Source organism: Hippoglossus stenolepis, chromosome 16 (genome assembly GCF_022539355.2).
Source record: "Hippoglossus stenolepis isolate QCI-W04-F060 chromosome 16, HSTE1.2, whole genome shotgun sequence".
NCBI lineage: Eukaryota > Metazoa > Chordata > Actinopteri > Pleuronectiformes > Pleuronectidae > Hippoglossus > Hippoglossus stenolepis.
In genome coordinates, this window is record NC_061498.1 from 8,327,002 (window position 1) to 8,349,489 (window position 22,488).

At 42.6% G+C, this 22,488-nt stretch overlaps 1 protein-coding gene across 4 annotated transcripts in view; it reads right to left on the reverse strand.

Annotated features, from left to right (window-relative positions):
- Positions 1-22,488, reverse strand: part of cep112 (centrosomal protein 112) — a 107,072-nt gene that overhangs the window by 21,422 nt on the left and 63,162 nt on the right. For 3 of the 4 annotated variants that reach the window (XR_004698594.1, XM_035180959.1, XM_035180960.1), the window contains exons 22-23: positions 16,981-17,043; positions 12,134-12,283 (exon numbers count right to left, since the gene is read on the reverse strand). Coding sequence is in view for 3 of the 4 variants with exons in the window: in XM_035180959.1 (XP_035036850.1) it covers positions 12,134-12,283; positions 16,981-17,043 (213 nt within the window). In the remaining variant the exon portion in view is untranslated. The remainder of the gene's footprint in view (positions 1-12,133; positions 12,284-16,980; positions 17,044-22,488) is intronic. The other variant, XM_035180961.1, reaches the window with a different exon arrangement.

Sequence of the window (22,488 nt, forward strand, 5' to 3'; positions counted from 1 at the left end):
AAAAGACATTGTATCATTTAGTGGATAAGGACCCTTCTCTATGTGGCCCACTACCTCAGTTGATCAAATCTCCAGCTAAGGTGGCAATAGAAAATGTAGCTTTACAAGAATCAGGCAAGAAAGAAGAAAAACAAAAGAAAGTGCACTGTAGGTTTGAGTGCGTGTGTGTGTGAAAGGCAGTTTCTGCCCGTAAGTGATAGCAGTGGAAAGAAAGGAGCAGTTCCTGTCTGTGACACAGAACCAGATGTTTTGAGTGCACATGTGGACACTTCGTTTTGGATTAGTCTGCATGAAAAGCAGTGATATATGCACGCACACACACATCTTATCATAAAAATAGACATTCATTCAAACTTCCACACACGCAAACACCATCAAGCGTGAGGGCCACTGTCTAGCATCAATATCCTCAGAGTTTCTCCCCAATGGAGTTGATTGAGGAGTCCAGGTGTTGCCTTGTTGATTTTCAGAGCTGAAGGAAACCCAGTCCAGGTGACAGCCATGACCGCCTGATCTACAACCCACTGCACTGACATAAATCACACACTGAGTGTTAGGCTTCAGGGCCAGGATGAACTTCAGGGTTGCAAGAGCCTCGGACCAAAAAAGGAAGGAAGCGGCAACAGAAAAAGAAAACTGTTGAAACTGTTGTGGACAGTTGGATAGTCAGGAGATATAGAATTCGATACAGTAGATCATACATTATATTTCTCCTTTTTTGACATGTAATGATTTTCTTTTAATAATTTCTAACCTCTGCATTGCACCTCGGGATGAATCTACCACCCGAACTGCACTGACACAGGTAAATTCACTTTTTCCTTGCAGTGATGGATTTCTCGATCAACACACATAACTGGCCTGTTGTGATTCGGGAGCGCAGTGAGGTCAGTTTCAGATCTGCAACATGAAAGGCAGCTGGTCTCCAGCATGCTGATCCTATTAATCAGGCTATTTCTCAGGCAGTCACGATCCCATTACAGCCCACATCTCCATCCAGTGCACCCTGTTGCCTTCGATTTCATCATTTCATTTTGTTTATTGGTGAATCAAAGGCTCAACAACCCTGGAAAAGCATTTGTTGTGGAGCTCGCACCATTTACGCACGTTTACAGATTGTAGTGGTCAAGCCGTGTGAGAGTGAGGTTTTTTCATTCTTTTTTATTTGTTTGGATCAAATGTCTTAGAGGCTTCAACCAAAACGCTGCTCGTTCACTTTGAATGGGGTGACGATATGAATGACCAAACTGCATTGTGATTCTGTTGCGTCACATTGCTTGTGCTGTGTACGCCAGAAGTTATTCAGAGATCACATTTTCATGCCGCAACGGAAATGCGTATAATGCGAAAGAGCGCAGCAGCTGGCTAACCTGGTTTGTGGCTATCTGGTTGTGAATTTTCTTTCCTGTTTACTTCTCTTCACCATTGCATTGATAACTAGCATGGCACGTTAGCATGAAAGTTGACTTGGATGACAGTAGACATGTTTACACGGACACCAATATTTTGATATTAACCCGATAAAGACAATTGTTTGAATAAGACTTTGCCATGTTAATAGTATTTTCTGATGACTCGTATTCTGACCTTAGTCCTTATGTCTGACCTGACATACGGCTGTTACCAACTGCTTGAAGACACGACTCTACTTGACTCTGGGTTCCAGTGTAAACAAGTAGAAAGACGAGATATTGACATGAATCACAATCAAGCTATGCTCTGTGACATGTAAACAGGAAAATTAATGGAATATTGTCATAGCAACTCATGTACACAACATAATCGAAATAATGTCTTTCAGATGAAGGTTAACAGTAGGAATATTGCCGTCCATGTTAATGTAGTCAGCACCACAGAATGTGATCTACAGACTGTAAAGTTTTCTGGGATAAATCTTGGATGTTGGGTTTAATAAATAGAAATCATAGAGCAATAAGCACAACAACATTACACTGATGATAAAGATTATTTCTTGTTGAGCGTCTGTGGAATATATAGTAGGCCTTTCCATCTGTTACTTACTTTTACCCTAATGTCATCTATTCTTTTAGGCAGCAGCATAGCTAATGAAGAAGATGAGAGACCCCAGCAAACCAACCCTGACTTTCTAAACCGCCGCTTCTGATTCACTGCATTGTGACACAGCCTTTCTGGACCAGGTCTTCTGGGAAGTAAGGCTGACTTGGTGTGCCTCACTACTGACGCGTTCCTCTCTTTCATGTGGGTTCTGTATCTGATGTGCTCAAAACAACTCTGAGGAAAGGAGTTCAGCACTTGTCACTTCATTAATAGAAATATATTGGATGATTCTGCTGACGAATAGAAGCTGTTGGTGAGTCAGAAAGGACCACGGAAATATTTAGTCATTATCGCTGTCTGGCATTGTGGTCACATTACATGATATTTAGGGCTGGGCTTATAGGCACACAGCAATAGATATGAGTCTGACAGACAAATGTGAATTAAAAAATAAAAGACACTGCAGACAGGTGTTAACATCTGTCCAGTGCAAACCTGGGGGCAAACATCTCAAACGATAATTAATTTGCACATTTATATCGCTTTCAGAGGTAATTTAAAAAATAACTTATAGGTGAATATAAGTATGGACACTTACCATTTTCTAAGTCCAACTTCCTGACTGTCTCACATTCACACTTACATACACACAAAATCCAGGATGTTCCTATAGCATTGAGTGTGTAAAGGTGTGTGAAGGACTGTGTATAGGGGATCAAGCTTAAGTGTTTCCAGATGGTATGGGTGATATGGTCTTTATCAGCCGTGAAGACTGGGATCATTGAGAACGGGCCAGGAGGAGGGGGACATCAAATTTCCTTAGGGACAGATGGGGAGAGGGGGGAGAATGAAAGAGAAAGGTGCATGAGGGAGAAAAACCTAAACAAAATGGAAAGACAAAGGCCTGTGAAGATGAGACAAAAATATGACAATATCAGAAACAAGAGAAGAGAAAGTTCAGAAATAACAGAATGAGCAACAGCAAGACACTGATGAGGAGGAGGAGGAGGAGGAGGAGAGTGACATGAAGGAGAAAGAAAACACATGGCCAGAGTGAAGAGATGAGGGCAGCAGTGCACCTCTGCTACACAGTCCCACAGTCGAGAGCTTCAAGGCCCCTCTCACCTCTCCATCAGCAATGTGCCTCTGCCTTTCATTCCAAAGTTTTGCTCAAAGGATTAGCGAGGCACACGCGCACACAAGCACCAACAAACACAACGCTCAGAGCGATCCATGCAGGTATAGGCATGCATTAATATTAACAGCAAAAGTTCTAAAAATGTGAGTGCTACACTCAGTCAAATGAGTGTGCGATTCTAGTGTTGTATGCACACACACACACATGCACAGAGACACACCAATCCCTGAGTCATCTTTCCTGGGTGGTCCTCGTGCTCAGATAAGGGAAGCATGTTTCCCTAGGGTGAAGTTAAAGCAACAGAGGGCAGGAAAAAAGCAAAGAAGGAAGGAGGGAGGGAAGAGTGGGAGGAGGAAAAAAGGCCAGGGGCCTCTTTAAACTTGGTGTTTTGTTAGGAGCCGAGCTGCTCTTCATGTGCGGCGGGGCCTTCTATTTGCAGCGTGCTGTCAGAAGTTTCTCCCAAAGTCTGGATTAAAGAGATCCTCTAATGACACTGAGGCTGGACGACTTCAGACAGCAGCAAAAACCTCACACTGCACCGCCTCCAGCCAAGGACACACATGCACACATACACATACCAACACACACACATACACACTGACAAGCAAAGGGCTAAGAACAGATACATACACATGGTGCACAAAGCACATAGACATATAAGCAAAGACACAGTATGCGGACTGCGCCCCCACACACACCAGCTTTAGTAGAACAAGGCAGAGTGTGTATGTATGTCTACTGATCTAATAGTAAATAATAAAGGAGGTGCTAACCTCAAGGAGAGATGGATGGCCAGAGAGATGAGCACAGACTCTCTTTTATCTGCACTTTTATCAAAGGATTGTGGGAAAGGTAAAAAAGTGAGTGTAAGAGAAGCTGGAGGAGGAGGAGGAGGAGGAGGAGGAGGAGGAGAGAGGTCTCCCTCCTGAGGTGTTAGAGAAGAGAAACTTTTGCTTTTGCTTTGCTGTCTGTCTGTCAGTGTGTAGGAATAAAAAGACGTGCTTTAGCAAGTCGACCAGGACAGCCCCTGTGAAAGATATCACTGATATTGGTATGAACTGACTTGCTTTCTGCACTTTGATGCTTTTCAGCCCTTTTCCCAGAGTTGATTCCAAACTGAAAGTGGAAGATACTGCGATGTAGTTTAACTCCTGTGAATGGCAAATAGAACAGTAATCTGGTCTCTTGCAGTGTGTGCACACATGGCGGCACAGTTATGGAGGCACCTTCGCTAGTACTCATGAAAATAGTAAGAAGACAATTGCTGCAGTAATGAAGACATGTTGCAACTGAGCTATGCCCACAGGGGGAACACACTGTTCTCTATCTTTCCGACTCTGTCTCTTTCAGCTGCTGAGACCTAAAGTAGAAAGAGAATAGGAAACAACTCTGTAATGTGCACCATATGCCGAGTGCGTGTGTTTGCGTGAGGGCTTACATACATATATTCTGTTTATCAAATACTATATCGTTTAATTGATGCTAAGTTTAGCTAAGTTGCAACTCTTGACAAAGAGTTGTAAAGATACAAGAGATCACGGTTTTTATCCACCATCGAATCACATAAGTTGCTACAGATATGATGAGCAGGCAACAGTATGCATCTATATACAAATTTAGCTGAGATTATTTGACAAAATTAGCTGAAGTTAGTTTTCCATACTGTTGACCAAAGCATTACTGTAGTTTAAATAAATCAAATCAAAAAGATGGTTCTGGTTTCACGTAAAACGGTGGATATTAACCATAGACTGTATGGATGATAGGACTTCTCCCCAAAAGTGTAGCCAAGGTGTCTCAACCGCCCCCTGATGGCTGGCTGCAGTATAGGTCATTAACCACCTCATCCATGTTAGCAGATGGGACATGTGCCAAACTAAAAAGTCAAAGTACACGTCAAATTATTTTTACTAAGATTATTTTAAGTAGTTCTTATCACGCTGATGTTGAAGTGCTTCTTTTTCTGATAAGTTTGGTATTAATTAGTTATTTGATGCTATAAAAACAGGTGGGAAACATCATGATTGACGGCTGAGACTGACTCGCACATATATTGGTGGGACCGTGATACCGTGGCTCCTTCCCCCTGTCGCTACACCACAGACTGTGGTTGAAAATGTGCAAGACGGCAGTGCTCGTATCCAAAATATTTTGGCTTAAATTCTGGATAGTGGGAGGAAGAGGAGACATGTCGTCCATCTTTACATACAGCCTAGGATATTAACATTATCTCTCACTGTCTGATTGTGAATGAGCTACTTGGAGTGCTGAACATGATGAGAACTACTACCCAACACTACACAGATTATTTGGATTACTTTTCTAACTGTATTCAAACTATATATTTTTTTACTTTCTATGGGATTCTTCAAACAGGGCAGCAGGAAATATAAGGCAATTATGGTTTCTTAGGATGAGCCCTGTGGTTTAATGAGTAATTTCCGTTTGTTGTCCTTGAATGGAGTCTGTCCTCTATGAGCTGTTCTACTTCCCACGTTCCCTTGTAGCATCCTGGAATGTTATCTCTCTCCTGCTTCCACCTCCTCTGATATGTGGATCAAACACTGCCGGGAATCAGCCCACAGCCGGAAAAGTCATCAATCAGCCAACACAATGCACACACAATACACTCATGCACGCGCACTCAAATATTTACGTGGACATGAAGGCATATGGGTGCTTATACAGACACATGAAGACAATAAGAGATAAAGAGAGAGGGGGATCTATACCTTCACACATACTTATACAGATACTAAGGCTACATCCGTACTACTAAGTTTTCATTTTAAAAAATGCATTAACTCTGCTACCACATACTCCAGAGTTTTTGGGGCCACTTAAATGGAGAAGTTTCAAATTGGAGTATGGACAGGTATTAAAACTAAATGCTAGCGTGGACAGATATCGTTTTAGTTAAAAAATTCAAATAAAAATATAGCAGTATGCAGCCTAAATTACATAATTGTTAATATAAAGGACAAAACAGACCTGAAATTGAAGTTGGAGCACAGTCTTAATGACAACTACAGTCTCCTCAAACCCTCTAAGATTTATGAGCACCATGGCCACTCAAGTGTAGCCAGACTTCTACAAAATGCAGTTGGGGCATAGCTGAGCAACCACGCTGGCTTTGTAACATTACACTAGACTTCAAACTTTAGAAGTCACACTAGTGAGAGCACACAATGGCAAAAATCTATTAACTGGTTGCTCAGTTTGGGTTCAAGACACTTAATTGGATGGAGACAGCATGTTAAGGAAAGTTTGAAAGCTGCACTAAGCAAATTAAGTAACTATCTAAACAACTCCTTTACATCTTAGGGTTTTTGTGCAAATTGTCCATTTACACATTGAGCAAATATACAAATACAAAGCATCAAAGGCACGGTAATGTTATCTCCCTTCTTAACACTTTGTAAAAGTCCATTAATCTGTCAGCTAACAGCTATGTGAAGTACTGTAGGTAAACCTAATTGAATTGTTAATGCTCAGTGTCGTCAACGTTCGAGGGGGAAGTGAAGTAACAGAGCTTTCCCCTCACTCAGCAACCATGGCATAAGTGCTCTTTAGCAAGGCACCAAGACAACTAACCCAAAGAGTTTAGCAGTAATATGCTTCCATATTCCAAGGAGCCATGAGAAACATTTCTTGATTAAAAAAAAACGAAAAAGTAGTGCTCATGGACAGAATAAAAAGAAAGTGACGGAAACACAGATGGCATAACATCAATAAACAAATGCTAGTTCAAGGTTGACATGAAGAACGTGGACATGTGTTGAAGGACGTGAACAGACAAACGAACAAAGAGGACAAACATACACACAACGATTGAAGCAACTCTTTGCCTCTGCAGCAGAGGGTATCCAGCACACCTGTTCTTGATCCACTGCTGCCATTCCTTCCCACAGGCAAAGTCATCCTTTCAACCCCCTCAGAAACTAATGCATATATAACTACAGAACTACAGACAAACTGCAGCTGCTACAACTCAGGCCTGTTGAATGTGTGCATGTTTGTGTGGCTGAGTGTGTGCGCTCTGGAAACTTGTCCCTTGTTACTGGTTCGCATGCATAAAAGCAAAGCATCGAGATCACATGGACGACATCTAAATGTGACAAAAAATATACACCCCACATTGTCCTGTGCACAAAGACCAGTGCAGCTCATGTATTCACTCTGATCCTCAAACAGAGCGAGACAATGGTCACTGTTGCATTATGTAATGTGTCTGCTGTCACTTCACCCAGAGGACACTGCAACTGGACCTTCTCTTTAACTAGCACCAGAAGTAACTGCAGGATGGGCCACAGATCCAAGGTGTGTAACGCCTGTCTGTCCGTCTATGCTTGTGTGTGTGAGTGCATGTGTGTGAAAACACAGGGTATGTGTGGGTGTTTGTAGAGACAAGGGCACTAACTCAAAGCCATGTTTGTGGGCGAGTTTGAGGGACAGAAATATACAGATAAATACTTAGTGAGGAGAAAATATGAGAGAATGTAGGCCCATGTATAAGAATGAGACATGAACAATATGTTAAAGGTGTGTGTGCGTGCGTGCTTGTGAGTGCGCGCACAGCAACATTCTGCAGGCAGAGACAGGAAGCACTGCTGTGGGGAGCAGGAACAGCGGTGCTGATCAAAGCCCAGGCGGGTGACACTATGGGCGGAGTGCCATTGTTTATTCACCAGCCACCTCTCCCTTTTGGCAGGGTGAGGTGAGCATGTGTGCTTGTGACTGTGTGTGTGGAGACAGACAGAGTTTGAGACAGAAAGAGTTGGAAGATACAGACTTCTAGAGAGAGGGTGTGTGTGTGTGTGTGAGAGAGAGAGAGAGAGAGAGAGAGAGAGAGAGAGAGAGAGAGAGAATGAGAGAAAGAGAGCAAGAGAGAGAGAGAGAGAGAGAGAGAGAGAGAGAGAAAGAGAGAAGAGACACATGTGTGTGTGTGTGTCTTTGTACCTTTCTCTTGGCAGGCTAATGTGGGCTTGAGGTCTGTCAGATTTGGCAGCTGCACATTTCAGGGAAGTGCACACGCACACTCATTCATACAGCCTTGCACACTCAACATGCACACACTGACAAATATGCACCCATGCCTGTGCATATTGCTACACAAACACACACACCATGCACTCAAGTAATTCCAATAACTTCACTATTAATCTCAAACTCTTGTGTCTCATCAAAGAAAAATAAAAAAATCCATCCACAAATGGAGACACTTCACGAGGTAACACATGCACAGAAACAGATGACATCAGGAAGTGAACACTAACCCAACTGCTGGCTACGTCCCAACCCACTACACTGGCTTCCTCTATATTGGTTCCCATTTCCCTTATCTGATATGAATAGATTGGACAGATGAAAGCAAATACGATGCTTTCATCTTGCTTTCACCTTCCACGGTCCTTTGACACCGGCCCGGTTCCAATGCATTAAAGCTGCCCACTCGTGCATTGATAACAGTTAAGAGATAATTGGTAACCTAAATATAACTGGATCAGAAATAGTGGCCCTCTAACTACTCTGACCACAGCTCCATGAGAGAGATCATTCATAAGAAACAAAGGCAGGAAGTAAGGTTAAACACTGGAGGGGGAGTTTTACAAAACCTCAACTTCTTTTTTTTTTACCAAAGAGTTAAAAGGGGCTTAAAGACAGAGATACAAACTTGGGTTCAGAAAGTGCGTCCGTATTACATGCAGTTATTTGTTTCAGTTTAATATAAATAAAATCCTAAATTGATCTTTATGTTTCACATGAGGTCATAACGACATATAGAGCATATGATATTTAGTCTATTTGACACTCAAGCAGAGCAGAGCAGAACAACATGCTCCCACACACGCCACACAAATATCCTACTCCACCTAAACATCACTTACACAGAAAAAAACCCAGATAATGAGCATACTTAACTGTACTACCGTTGTTCTAAAAAAAGGGGTTTACGAGATACAAAGGTCTCTGCAGTGAACAACCACATTTAAGTCACAAGTACAGTAGAGCCACAGAAGGAGCTAAATTCAGGCTGGAAATGGCAGAACACGGCTGGTGAGGAGGAAAAACAAGAGAATCTGATTTGGTGCAGCATGCATTCAGAACAACTGTTTTGGGATTATCCCAATTCAAATGCGCAGCTAACTTTGATGTTATTTTCTTCCCCTCCCATTGTCTGAAGCCCCTCGCTCTCTTCATAATCCGAGCCCTTTGAAGTGAGCAGCATGGAAACAATGTCAGCAGGCGACACACTCCCTCTGATGGCCCACTGACAGCTCTCCGCCATCTCTGTCTGTCTTTCCTTTCTCTCTCTCTGCCCCTTTCTTCTCTCGTCCCTCGGTTTGCTGTGTCAATCCTTTACACGTACTCCATCCATTCTTTGCCTCTTCTCCCCGTCTTTTCTTTAATTGTTTACGATCTCAAACTTCTCCTTACGCCAACTCCATCTTGTTTCTTTATTTATTTTTTTTGTCTCTTTATTTGCTGTTTGACCGAACTTACCTTCCTCTCCCCCACTGATTCTCTTCTACCGCTCATGTCTGGCCTTTAATAAGCAATTCAACCACTAATTGGACTCTCATTAGCGGGTGGTTAATACAGCAGGGATCATATTAATGAGGACACAGATAATGGAAACTGAAAGCCTCTGTCTGCTCCCAACACATACGCCGAGGCCTGTGTCTTGTGTACTACAAGAGGGGAGACAGTGTGTGTGTGTGTGTGTGTGTGTTGTGTCACGGTACAGTTAGATTACAAGCAACACAGCTACAATATGAGCATGTGAAGCCAAGAACAGCGTCTCCCTTAATGTGACAATCAAGAACCCTCTGGAGTAAACAAGGGATGAATTGTTGTGTAATGTGCCTTTAAGTGTTCAGTGTGTAACCGCATCATAGAATAATGTTTTTGTCGTCCATTTAGATAGCAAACACTGAGAAGGAATAAGTAACTACTGTTTCCATTGAAACAGGAATAAAGAATTCATTATAATAATTGCTCATGACTGAATATCAGTTGATTTTTGTTTTGTAATATTGTGTCACTAAAGTATAAAAAAGCAAACAGCTAATCATCTGCAATGTGTGTGTGTGTGTGTGTGTGTGTGTGTGTGTGTGTGTGTGTGTGTGTGTGTGTGTGTAGTCCCAATGAAAATAAATGTGTGAAGCTTTGTTGATCATAATCTGAACACGGTGCAAGAATTAATGTGTCAGTTTAGAAATAAAGCGGCTGTCAGACGTGAACTCTGAAAAATGTAAAGAAACTGATGTCCTGACATTTTCCTGAGTTTGCCTTTCACATTTGAAGAATGCAGCAGGAGCCTGAGAAGAGCATGCAGGAGGCGGGACATGACGTATAAATTTGGTAGCAACAGAGGATATGATATTTCAGACAGTTCCTCTAGTTGTGAGGCAGAGCTCAGAATAGCTATTACAGAGCAAAACTACCCGCTTTAGGAGAGAAGTCAGGTCTGAGTGTGTGTGTGTGTGTGTGTGTGTGTGTGTGTGTGGGGTGGGGGGGTGTGGGGGGGGGGGTGGTGGTGGTGGTGTGGGGGAGAGAGATATACAGGGAGGCTCACAAAACCTCACTACTTACTATATGAGGCAGCTGCAACCACAAACAGACAAGGTTGAGTTCGGAAACATGTCTTGATCCCAGACACAACAACTCTTTATTTAGTGAGCCACACCCAATCAACTGACACTGTGTCCCAGTGTGGTTGTTGGGGCAGAAGGCAGATTGAAAGATCCTGTGATTGCGAAAGAGGAATTTGCAATGGCGGAGGGAAAAAGACTGGCGAAATGAATGAATCATCCACTTTTATTCATCTGGAGTCTAAGTTATTAAGCAGTGGCATAAGTCAAACGTGGACATTTATCATCAAAAAAGACATTTGCACTTTCAGCTCTAAATATCATTAACTAAAATTGTGCTATAGATGAATTTAAATTACTTTAAAAGCAATAAACATGAGTAAAAAGTAAAGTTGACGCTAAAAAAAGGAGCAGAGCGTAAAATTGTATCTGTAAAAGGGAATGACAGTAATGATATAGACTTGAGAAGTGGGGTGAGGCAGACACAGCACACGAGCAAGTTTGCAACTAGCCATAAAAACGAAAGAGCGCATGCACAAACTGTGACCTTGCTTTAACAAAAGAACAGCGACCGGTGTCTACTCCATAAAAGTCAAATCCAGACAAGACTTTTTTTTAAGGTTTACTGACACACCCCACCCCCTACAGTTTTTACGTGTAAAAGGTTTTGGATTGACACCGCAGAGACCAGGGATAAAGGACAGGAGGTACATAAGACAGCCAAGAGATAAGAAAGACAGACAAAACACATGCCAGCTTGTGGACTCACCAAAGTGAAGTGCGGATGTTGCTAAAGGTACAATTTTCAAACCGCTCCATTAGTCAGTAGTAAAGTGAAAATAATATGCATTAATCCAAAGCTGCTTTCAGACATGCACTGAACTTGAAACACTTTTTCTGGTGGGACTGTTTGTGAGGATGTAAATTTCTGAGTCAGGTCTGTCATTTTCCGAAACAGCCCAGCTGAGAAAACAGCAAGAAAATGTCCAGAAGATTGACGAGCGAGTGAGTGGGCGGGTTGATGATATTTCTAACGCTAACGATATTTCTAACGCAAAAAAATGGAAAAAATAAGTTTATTATTCACACGTCTCACCAGATTGAGCCATTTGCTTCTACTTTTGTGCTTTTCCACAAAATCAGCTCTGCTAAAATATGATGAGGTAAAAACTGATAATACAGTAATATTGCTCTGGGCGTCAAACCTAATACGTTTAGTAAAAAGATCCATATTATGTGAAGAGGAGAAGCAGTTTTTATACTCAGCCAGTTTATATAAAAGAGGAATATTGCAGCAGAGTAATCTAGTTTCGCATATCAGGATTGCTGATAGATGCAAGTGATATCAAGTGAGTGTTCTCTTAAGTGGCTCTTCGCTGACCTTGTTGGCCTGATCGGCTCGGTGAGTTATTGTCCTCCGCTCCTCATCCCATCGGGCGTTGGACTCCTCCAGCTGCCGCTCCATCGCCAGCTGCAGACGAACAGCCTCCTCCTTTGAGTCACATACAAACGTCTGTAGCTCCGCGATAAGCTAAAGGTGAGAAGAACATGAATGTTTTTAATTACATTTTTAATTGATGCTCGTGTGTGTTGAGGATCGACAACAACTGCCTGATGGACTGAATATTGTTATGGGCACTGGTCACTCTAGATAAGCTTATGTTTTGTAACGAGTGATGCAGTCAAAATGAAAAGAAAACCTGCCGCCAGATGCAGTTCAACTGGTGAGGTGTGTGACCAATGCAGAGACTCATGCTGTTTAGAGGGGAAGAAGGTCATTTTCTGTCGCTACAAGTTAGAAATGTCACCGAAACACTTGTGACTGAGGACTATTTGTAGATGCTACAATACGATGGTCTTTTATACGCCTAAGGCTACGGTAGAGAAGCTACAGGCTGTGACAGGTGTGTGGGTCAAAAATAGGTTTGTTAGAAAAGACTGAAATCCGTTTTTTGTAGTGGAAGAATAAACCAAGTTAAGACCACGTGATTTTATCTCCCTGGGCAGGACTCAATCTACCTGGGTGGGCTGTGAAACACTGTCATGGATTTGGATGGCAGTAACAACCTCCTTAAAACACTGCTTTTCCCGGAGTCTCATGTCTTTTTTGAGACAAGACAGAAGATAGAGCGAGCTGAGAAAAAGAGAAAGGGGAGGCAAAAAAAAAAGAAAAAAAACAGACAGGAAGGAAAAAACAACTTCCTTTTTGAAGAGCAGAGTGACTTTGTGTTGGTGAACTTGCGGTGCACACTAAGATGAAAAGGAACTGCCTCAGCTTTGAAATCCTCCAGTCAAAATTAACATTCTATTTAAGCCACTGTCAGGGAAAGGCAGAGGAAAGATGAGAGACAGTAAAAGAGAGAGGGAGAGGAAGGGAGAGAGGGGGAGAGAAGAAGGGGGTGTAGGGGTGCTGCTGCTAGCTTTGGGCTAGATAGATAATTGTTTACTGTGTTCAAACTCTGGAGGACTAGCCCTGCTGGAATCTGCACGTTGTGTGGGAGTATGGGAGTTAGGGTGGTGCGGGTCGACGGGAGAGAGTGAGAGGGACAGTGTGAGAGAGTGAGAGGGAGAGAGAGATTAGGCTTATTTTGTCAGTGGGAAAGCCACATGAAAAGAACAAATGGCACATTATTATGGGAACATCATTTCTGGGCATAATAATTATTTTGCAATATGGAGTCCCTGCATCTGCTGGTCTTCGGCCACGGGGCGGTGGTGGCACTCTAAACTACACAACTCAGCTGCCTGTCTTGTGATCCCTGTATACACACACCACTACACCTTTTTCTGTGATAGCCAGCCAGGCCTTTTAAGTCACTAATGGTCTGGTGAGACTTCTCTATTTTCCCAGCCTGCTAGCATCTCTGTTTAGGGCTAAAGGCTGGCTTACTTCTCCATGAACCTGAGGCTAAACACAACAACACAAAATTTCTCGATTCTTAGATTCGTTGCAATAAAAGTTATGGAAAATATCTGGAGCAACTGACTCGGATATTTACATTCATACATACAGCCCCTCCAGAAAATTTCCGGAAAATTTCCAGACTTTAATGCATGTCTGAAAGCAGCCCTGGTCTCAGTTTGCTTCTTGTCTATTCTATGTTCTCACATACAGTATTTTAACACAGCTGAATTCCTGAAAAAGCTGTTCTCATCCATGTTTGCTGGTTTCAGACAGGACAACAAGTAAGAGATAGTGACTGAAACGCGGCCCATTATGACAACATGTTCACCAGCACTTACTTTCAAGCCACGTTCGACCAACTGCTCTGCTAAAATACAGATTTTATAACCGCGACATCCGACGTCCGATAAAAAGACCATACACAGAAGTTAAAGACAACAGCTGTTCAGTGATTTCAGCTATATGTACTTGTAAAATGATCACTTGGAGAGAAAGCTGGAGGCAGCAGAATATCTTTTATATTTTTGTCTTGTCACACAGCCCTCAACCTCCATCTGTTTAACAAACTGCTGATCCGCCACATACTCCACACGAGTAGACACAGATTTGTGTGGCTCGCTTCTGGGGAAAGTAGCTAATGTTTGTCCACAATGTTGTAAGATTTGTCTGCAGATGCTAAATTGGGTCAGTGAATGTAGACGCTCCTCATCCCCATGACATAATGGAAAGAACAACAGCCAATGGGTCATCACTCACCGTATTGATATAAGTATTGATTACAGCAACTTTAACATTGATCAATATAGATAATAACTCATGTTTGAACAGTGATGGCAATATAATACAATATAAGGACTGAGATTGGATCAAAAGGATTAGATCCTGTCACCGGTTTGGTGAATACATGCCTAAGAGACATGTAAACACTGTAGAACTAAATAACCAGTGTTGTGCTGAAATAAATGAGGTGGATTTGCATATAGAGTGAACTTCAACCTTTTTTTTCCCAGAACATGGTCCTTCGCATGCACTGTGCCTCCCATGACAAATTCCTTCCACCTCCCACCTACTCCCACGAGGACGGTCAGGGATAAAGTAATGATCTCCCACCAGCACCACTGCTACCACCCACTGTACCCTGATCATTAAATGGGGAAAGAGAGCAGCCCTGTTCAGTTCACAGGTCACCCAGGAGGACCACTCACAGCTAGACGCTTAACACACAGGATTGGATTGGAGAGACACTAATTAGGAGAGCCTGTGTATGTGTGTGTGTGTGTGTGTGTGTGTGTGTGTGTGTGAATAAGAGAGGCAGTGGAAGAGAGACAAAAGCAAAGAGGTAACGTGCAAGTGAGAGGGATGTGTGTGTGCATGCACGTAAACATATACCCTTACGTGGTGCGTCTCCAGTCCCCTCAGGATAATGTATGGCATGGTATGTTTTTAATTGGGCTATTAGCCATGCAGTTGAGCTCAAGAGCGATGCCCCCTGTCAGACACTGAGGGGTTAACAACTGGGGTTAGCCTTTGAGGTTCAGAGGCCTCTTGTTTACATTTGACTGAGTTGCCCCAAGGGGTAGGCAACAAAGGTCCCTCCGTTCCACCTTTACCTTTTAAAACAAAGCCGTCCAAGCCCATGACAAATAGCCTGCATTAATCACACATATTAATATGTTTGCACAAAAACCCACACCTCCAGCATCAGCCTCTGTATAACAACACACTTCACCAGAGGTGTTGAATTCTGCACACAGAGACTTTTCTTTAATGTCAGAGAGTGTTGTTTGTTGAGCCTGTGCCAGCTTTCTGTCCCTAAAACAGGGAGAGTAGGATTAGTCACTTGTTGCTGTCTGTGGCGGCGTACCGCACTGGGCAAAGCGGGCAAACATGGCTGAACTTTCACACAGCATTCAACTTCTTTTGAAGTCAAAGCATTGTGTAACCTAATAAGCTACCGTTTTCTCACAACATCTGCGCGTCAACCCCGCTTTCAACTCTGCGCCTCTGCCAGCCAACTCAAAATGGGGGGATTTAAAGAGAAGAAAGAAAGAAAAACAACAAAGCCCCCTCTTTGGGTAACGAGGTGCAATTAGGGCCAAATGATTGTGATATTTTAATCTGCTAGAAGACGACTCTTTTCTTTTATATTGTAAACACTACTCCGGGTGTTTTGGATCCTTTAAACCGCCGAGGTTAGAGCCACCTGAACTTTTGAGACAGAGTGTGTCTCCTGGTTGGAAGTTATATTCCTGGTTGGAGTGAAGAAATAATGTTAAACATATGGCCCTCAAACAGAAAGGTTTGGAAAGTGTGGCCAGGCAAAAAGTTGTAGAGGCAGTTGATAGAGAATGAAGGGGTGGAGAAAACAAACAAATGTTTGCAAGTGTGAGAAATATAATTAGGTTTCTTTTGAGGTTGATTTACACTTCGTCTTCAGGATGTTGCAGAGGCTAATTGTGCTGGATCAGTAGCTCCAATCATCACTGATCCAAACAGCTACAGCGATCACACAGAGAGGCGAGCTTCTGGAGATTCAAGTATTGCTGATAGTAAAGCAAATTGTCCTTTAGACTAATTCTTCTCCTAGTTGCTAGCAAAGCTTTTCCCAGTGCACACTTCCCATTATCACTGATATTAATGAATGCACGACATGGACGGTTGATATACGACACACTGATCTAGTCTAAAGTGATTCGATGTACAAAATTATACAGTCGATGATAAATCACTTCCATTATTGGAGATATTGATGTTGGAACAGATGGAACAACTAAATGCAGAAGCCTCAATGTGGATGCATCATCAGCACTCAGAATTCTAACAGCTCGCTATTACAGTGCAAGGTAGAGCAAGCAATGTGTGGATTCTAAAGTAGCAGCAATAGATTTTTGGTCACTTGGGGGCTATTAACTGATTAAGGACACTAGGAAACATCAGCAGGAATTTTCAGTTGTGTTTCAACTTATGAATGTAAGGTTAATATTTGCTGACTATTGGCGATATTTTTCATATCACACAGGTATTTGATTAATTGTTAATATGAAAATATGGATTAGTGCAGCTTTAAGAGCAAAAAAGGGAAAATCGTAAAAAACCTCATGCCAGATATGGGGAGTGTGTGTCCACGTTGTTGTGCAAATGTGAGTTGGTGCATATCTGCTTCAGGGTAAAAGGCAGGGTAACCTGCGTGTGTGTGTGTTTTCATGTGTGCTTCCTCACATTTCCCATCAGTACATTTGTCCACATTTTCAAACTGTTCCGTGGGAAAGGTAGAATATAAAATGAAAGAGGGGGGAAAAAAGGTAGAAGAGAAAATTGATTACCTGGGCAGACTTGGTGAGCCTCTGACTGTACTCCTTCTCAATCTGCTTCAACCTGCTGTTGGTCTGCAACAAGAAGGGAGAGGAAGGTGTGAGAAACAGATATGCAGACAGACGGATAGACACACACAAAGAGGGCGAGTTGTGAAATTGAATCTTCTGTTAGGAAGTGCACAGACACATCACCTTCCCAATCTACCCATGCCTGCTTGCACACACAGGCACGTGCACCCACGCACACACTCACAATGACCTCTGCCTCTTGGCAGGGTCCGTGTGGCGCAGGCCTGTGGCCCCTTGGCATATCGCCAGTCCCAAGGCTCATGTGTGCCAGCAGGCCGCGACAGGCATGGTGCACAGTGGGCACCACCCTACTGTCTGATGCCCTGCCAACAATTCATCACTTAACAAGAAGGGGGGCAGGGGGGAATTAAAACTTTGCTGCCAATTAGCTAAAGGGAGAAAAAAAGAGGTGATCGGGAGATGCTGGGAGACAACACAGTGAAGACAGAATGGAAGTGAGTGGAGATTGTTGTTAAGCGTTTATTGGGGACCGCTCATCTCTTTGTTTTGTGTTGTTTCTCTATGGGAAAGTAGCCAGCTGGAAGCAAAGACCGCGAGTTTCTCATACAAGATCTGTCTCCTTTCAGCCGACTGTGTAGTAATGCCAGAGTTTCAATGAGAGGCTGAATGGTGGAGTGAGATAATTAGGTGTGAAGTGCTGGAATTTGATGGTGATGTCTATGGCTACACAAGGTCCAAAAACTATTGTAGAGACTCCACGACAGGAAGACATTTGGGCAAGGGGTGGTGCCTGGGTAGAGCATCCAGGAGGCAGGACATAACGTTTAAATTCTACTGTGGAAAGCACATTGGTTTTGTTTACAGCACATTGATACTGGTGCCGTCCCAAAAGCTCTTGAATCTCGTTGCTTTTTTTCCAATTTGAAATCTTCGTCTGTCTTCCATGTGTACAGCACATATTTTTATTCTACATTTTTCATCTGTTGCGTGTTAGGGCTGGCAGAAAAAGTTCGGGAAAATGTCTGGAGCCAAACACGGACCCTCTGGATGCAGCTTTAGAAGCTCGGAAAATGTGTGATATGATAAGCAATAAAGTTTAACGCTTCCTTTTTCATTCTAGTAAATTTCTGTCCACAAACAAATAACTATAAAGATTTGACACAATCAATGCAGAGATTTTTTGAAAAACTATATCAATATGCATGAAACCTGATTTATACATAAAACACACATACAGACAGATCCATGCAGCCTGTACACCCACGTACAAAGACACACACACACACACGCACGCACACATCTATCTTGTCCTGACAGCCACTGACATACCGACAACTCCCTAACAAACACGGTTTCATTGAATACACCCCTCGTAGCCATCAACACCTGAACTTCGTTTGGACTCTGCACCCCCATTCAAACACTTCCTGACAAACACCGCCGTCCGCTCTGAGCGGACACACCTGTCACCACAGAAACACAGAGCCATCACCAAGGATACAGGCCTGTCTTCCTGCGCCAGGACGCTCTGAGTGGCGGCCCGCGCGTCCCTAGGGGCCCTATAGCAGCTGATGAGAGAGGGAGAGACAAAGAAGGGTGTAGAAAAGGCAAGAGAAAGAACTGTGTGTGGGAGAGGAGCGCAAATGAAGCCCTTCGATGTTTCTTCTTTACAGCTGACACATTTGTTCCCTTTAATGCTGCAGGACTGCTCAATCTTGGCAAGAGCTTAGCTCAAGTGACACTGGGACAGTTAGTGTTTAGTATAGTGAGCTAAACCTGCACTGCCTGGATTTGTCAGCAGGCTAATTTTCTTAGAGAAAACACCAAAAAACAGCATGGCACTATTAGAGGCACCATTCTTTTGATTTGATGTTATCTTTGTAATTTATATTTCAACATAAAAGCAATGTGGCTCTGTAGTAAAAATGAAAGTGAAAAATCAGCATCCTCTCTGCGACTGAATGTGGGGTAATGAGGTGTATGTGACTATCTACTGTATATGACTGAGTTCACATGTGAGTGTATTCCTGGAAACATATGGCCATATTGACATGCAGGCATGCTCAGATGTTTCATAAAAACATAAAGAGCTTGCTACTAGCCTATTCCTTTTACCGACAGTCACTCAGGGGAATTTGGCAGGAAGCATTTTACAACATCATACATTATAGAGCTCAACCATCTAAAAACACATTAAAATGGCTGGATATTGATGAAGATATGGAGGGTACATGGAAGGAAAACAGCCAAACAAGGCTGTGACAAATACAAAGGGAGAAATCTGAGATAAATTAAAAGCCCAGCCATAAGTGTGTGTCAGTGTGAGTGTGTGTATGTGTGTGTGAGCACTTTCAAAGAGACTACCTGTGCCCTGCCAAAGGCATTTTCGTGCTGAAGGCACTTTGAGGCTGTATCAGGCTCTTCAATCGCCTCTTAATCCTAGCAGTGTGGAGTGCGGCTGCTTTGAAGTGTGTGTGTATGTGTTTGTGCATGTGAACAGGGTTTGCATGTGTATGTGTGTTAAAGAGAGTGGAAGTGAATCTGAAGGCAAGGCATGCACCGCTTACCAGAACTTAATTAATAATCTACAGTGGGAATCAGGCCAAACACACACACTCTTAAAAAAAGGAATGACGGGAGTGGCAGAATGAAGGGTGACAACTTCCCCACTCGCCCTCGCCCTCACCCGCACACACAACCAAACACACAAACAGGCTTAAAGATATGCACACAAGTCACACCTCAACAGAGATGATCGACAAACAGGATACATGAGGGCCAAACACACATCAATAGTTTTATCTATAGCTATTTGGAAGTGAGATTGTGTCAGTGAGAAAGTTTGTGTTGTTTCTCATTCCAGCGGTATTATTAAAAAAGCATTTTTCCAGCCATGGACAAAATATTGTCTCCATATGGCTTTTTCTCCGATATGTTTCCAATCATCTCACATTACATAAAAAGCAATCATGGTTTTCAGCATCGCCCTAAAGCTGAATTAAAAAATAAGACATCAAATCACACTCAATACTCGGACAGGACATAGACAAAACACAATGTGACAGGTGAATGGACAAAGGGTAATAAGGGTTTTAAACCTATAATATGTAACTTCTAAGTAACGTCGAGAAGCAGCGTGGGATCATGGGAGTTTTTATCCTCACCTCCATTGCCAATGAAAATCTACCTGACAAGACTCATGCTTACGGATGAGGTAAAGTATAAAAGTTTTATTCACGTTATGAAACAAGTAGTCGATACAAGTGACCAATACAGACAGCCGACTGGCTAACTGGCTAGCTGGCTAGCAGTTCCTCATACGTCATTTGCCGCAAAGTTATAGCAGAGACGGGCAAAGCCACGAGTAAAGAGGATAAAATTAAAATATAAGACGATAAAAATGAAACACCCTGTTACATTGAATAAAATTGGGCATTTCTCTGAGTCTGAATTTGTGGAAACAATTTGGATAATGTAAGTACACAACAAATATATAACATTGGTCTAGTTGTTTTTAGACAATTTAATCAAGAATTTCTACATATTACATCTTTAGGGTGAAAATTATTCTCACAGCACATTCCTTTAATAGTGTTTGGTAGTTTCACCCTGCACACAACTTGCTGTGTATTGCACTCCATGGAGCCGATTCGCAGGGTTCATTTCTCCAAAACAAAGCACAAAACCGATTTCAAAGAGGAGCTTTTCCCCATTGCTCCACCAAAGCCTTCAGTTTTAGTGGCAGCAGTATTTGTAAGCATTCAAAATGATTCTCTGTTCACCAACGCATGTCTCTCATAACAATTTGAGTTCAATCTGCCAACGAGGGAGAGCTGGGAGATGTTATTTGCTAGTTTGTCTGTAATCATTGCTGTCTTGCTGTGCTTGCCTGTGTATCCGTGTGTGCAAGAGAGAGAGTTTGTGCTGTAATGACAAGAGGCTTTATTTCCATTTCACAGTTTGCCATCGCTGGCTGTCAGTAGTGATTCTCTTCATCCCTGCTGCTCAGTGTCAGTGCTGCATCACACACAGTACAGAAATAATGCATCATGGGCACACACAGACAGGCATACACAGATAAACATACATCAAATACACATACACACACACCATACCAAATGTTCAGTGATTACACACTCAACCAGCCAGTCCTTGGTATCAGAACCCCAATTACATCCATTACCATCAGTTTGAGTGGGCTTAACATTTAACACACATCATAAGGTCTAGAAAAAAAAAAGCCTTGAATGCTTAATGGAAGGAGTTTCTTGTAGAATCACAGATTGCTTTAACATACGCAGGTGGACAGATGTAGCAGTCTCACTCTCCATGTACAGAAAAGGTCCCAAGTTTGACTAAGATTTCAACAATTTTACTTTTTCCAATTGGTCGTTGAACTTTGATTGACCCATGACAAAAAACAAATCTGTATTTCTAGTTTTCTGGCTGGTAGATCTCTCTTCCTGTCTATTTATGCCTCCATCCTTCTTTTGATCAACAAGTCTGCCTGATGTTCAGATCAGGAACTTAACCCCCAAAAAACAGAGCCCAATATCATGGTGTCCCACTTAAAAACTCAACTTCAAACCAAAGTGTAATCTATAGCGTGCAACAAGATGGGAGCTGCCTGATGCCATGTTTTAATGCGATTGAGAAAGTGTGTCGCTTCCCTCCCTCCTCTTGGATGACTTCAAAAAGTGAGCAAGGGAGCTGTGTGATGTTTTTTTGGGACGGCAGATCCTTTACTTTGACTCTTTCATGTGCTGGGTGACTCACTCACTCTCTCTCTCTCTCCCTCTCTCTCCCTCCCTCTCTTTCTCTGCCTCTGGGCCCGATGGTGCACTGAGGAAACGAGGAGCTCACATAGGTCTGGGCATGCGTACACTCGCACAAACACACAACATGTGTTCACACAAGAACACAGTCTCTAGTGCATTAAAATGCTTTAATGTGTGATCGTGCATCCGCTATGATGTAAACACACTTGCAGCAAACAAATTCCGACACAGAGCTCCAATAATCTGAATGCCCCCGCACTGAATATCCTAAACTTTACACCCTTTCTCCTCTTAAATCTGATTCTCCGCTCCCTCTCCCCCATCTCTTTGTCTCCCAGTTAGTCTGTCAGTGAGGTGAATGTGAGCCCTCTTTGATCATCCCTCAGCTTGTGTTTCTCTCCTCCTCGTCTAATCCATGACCGACTGAATAATGTGATTTGGTGTATCTCCAAATGGCAGAGGACCAAACTAATAAGTCAGCAGTGACAGGGGGCAAGGGAGAAGAACAAAACGTGGCTATGACAACAACAATGACAACAACCTTGTACCACCATCTTCTGGCAAAGAGATAGAACAGTACCCTCACTGTGTGAAAGTATTTGGGATCAAAGCTGGTGTGTATGGACTGATATGGATGTCATTTTCTTAAATAAATCTCTCTGCTCATAGAAAGATTTCTCTATAGCTTCAGGAAGATGAAAAATATCCT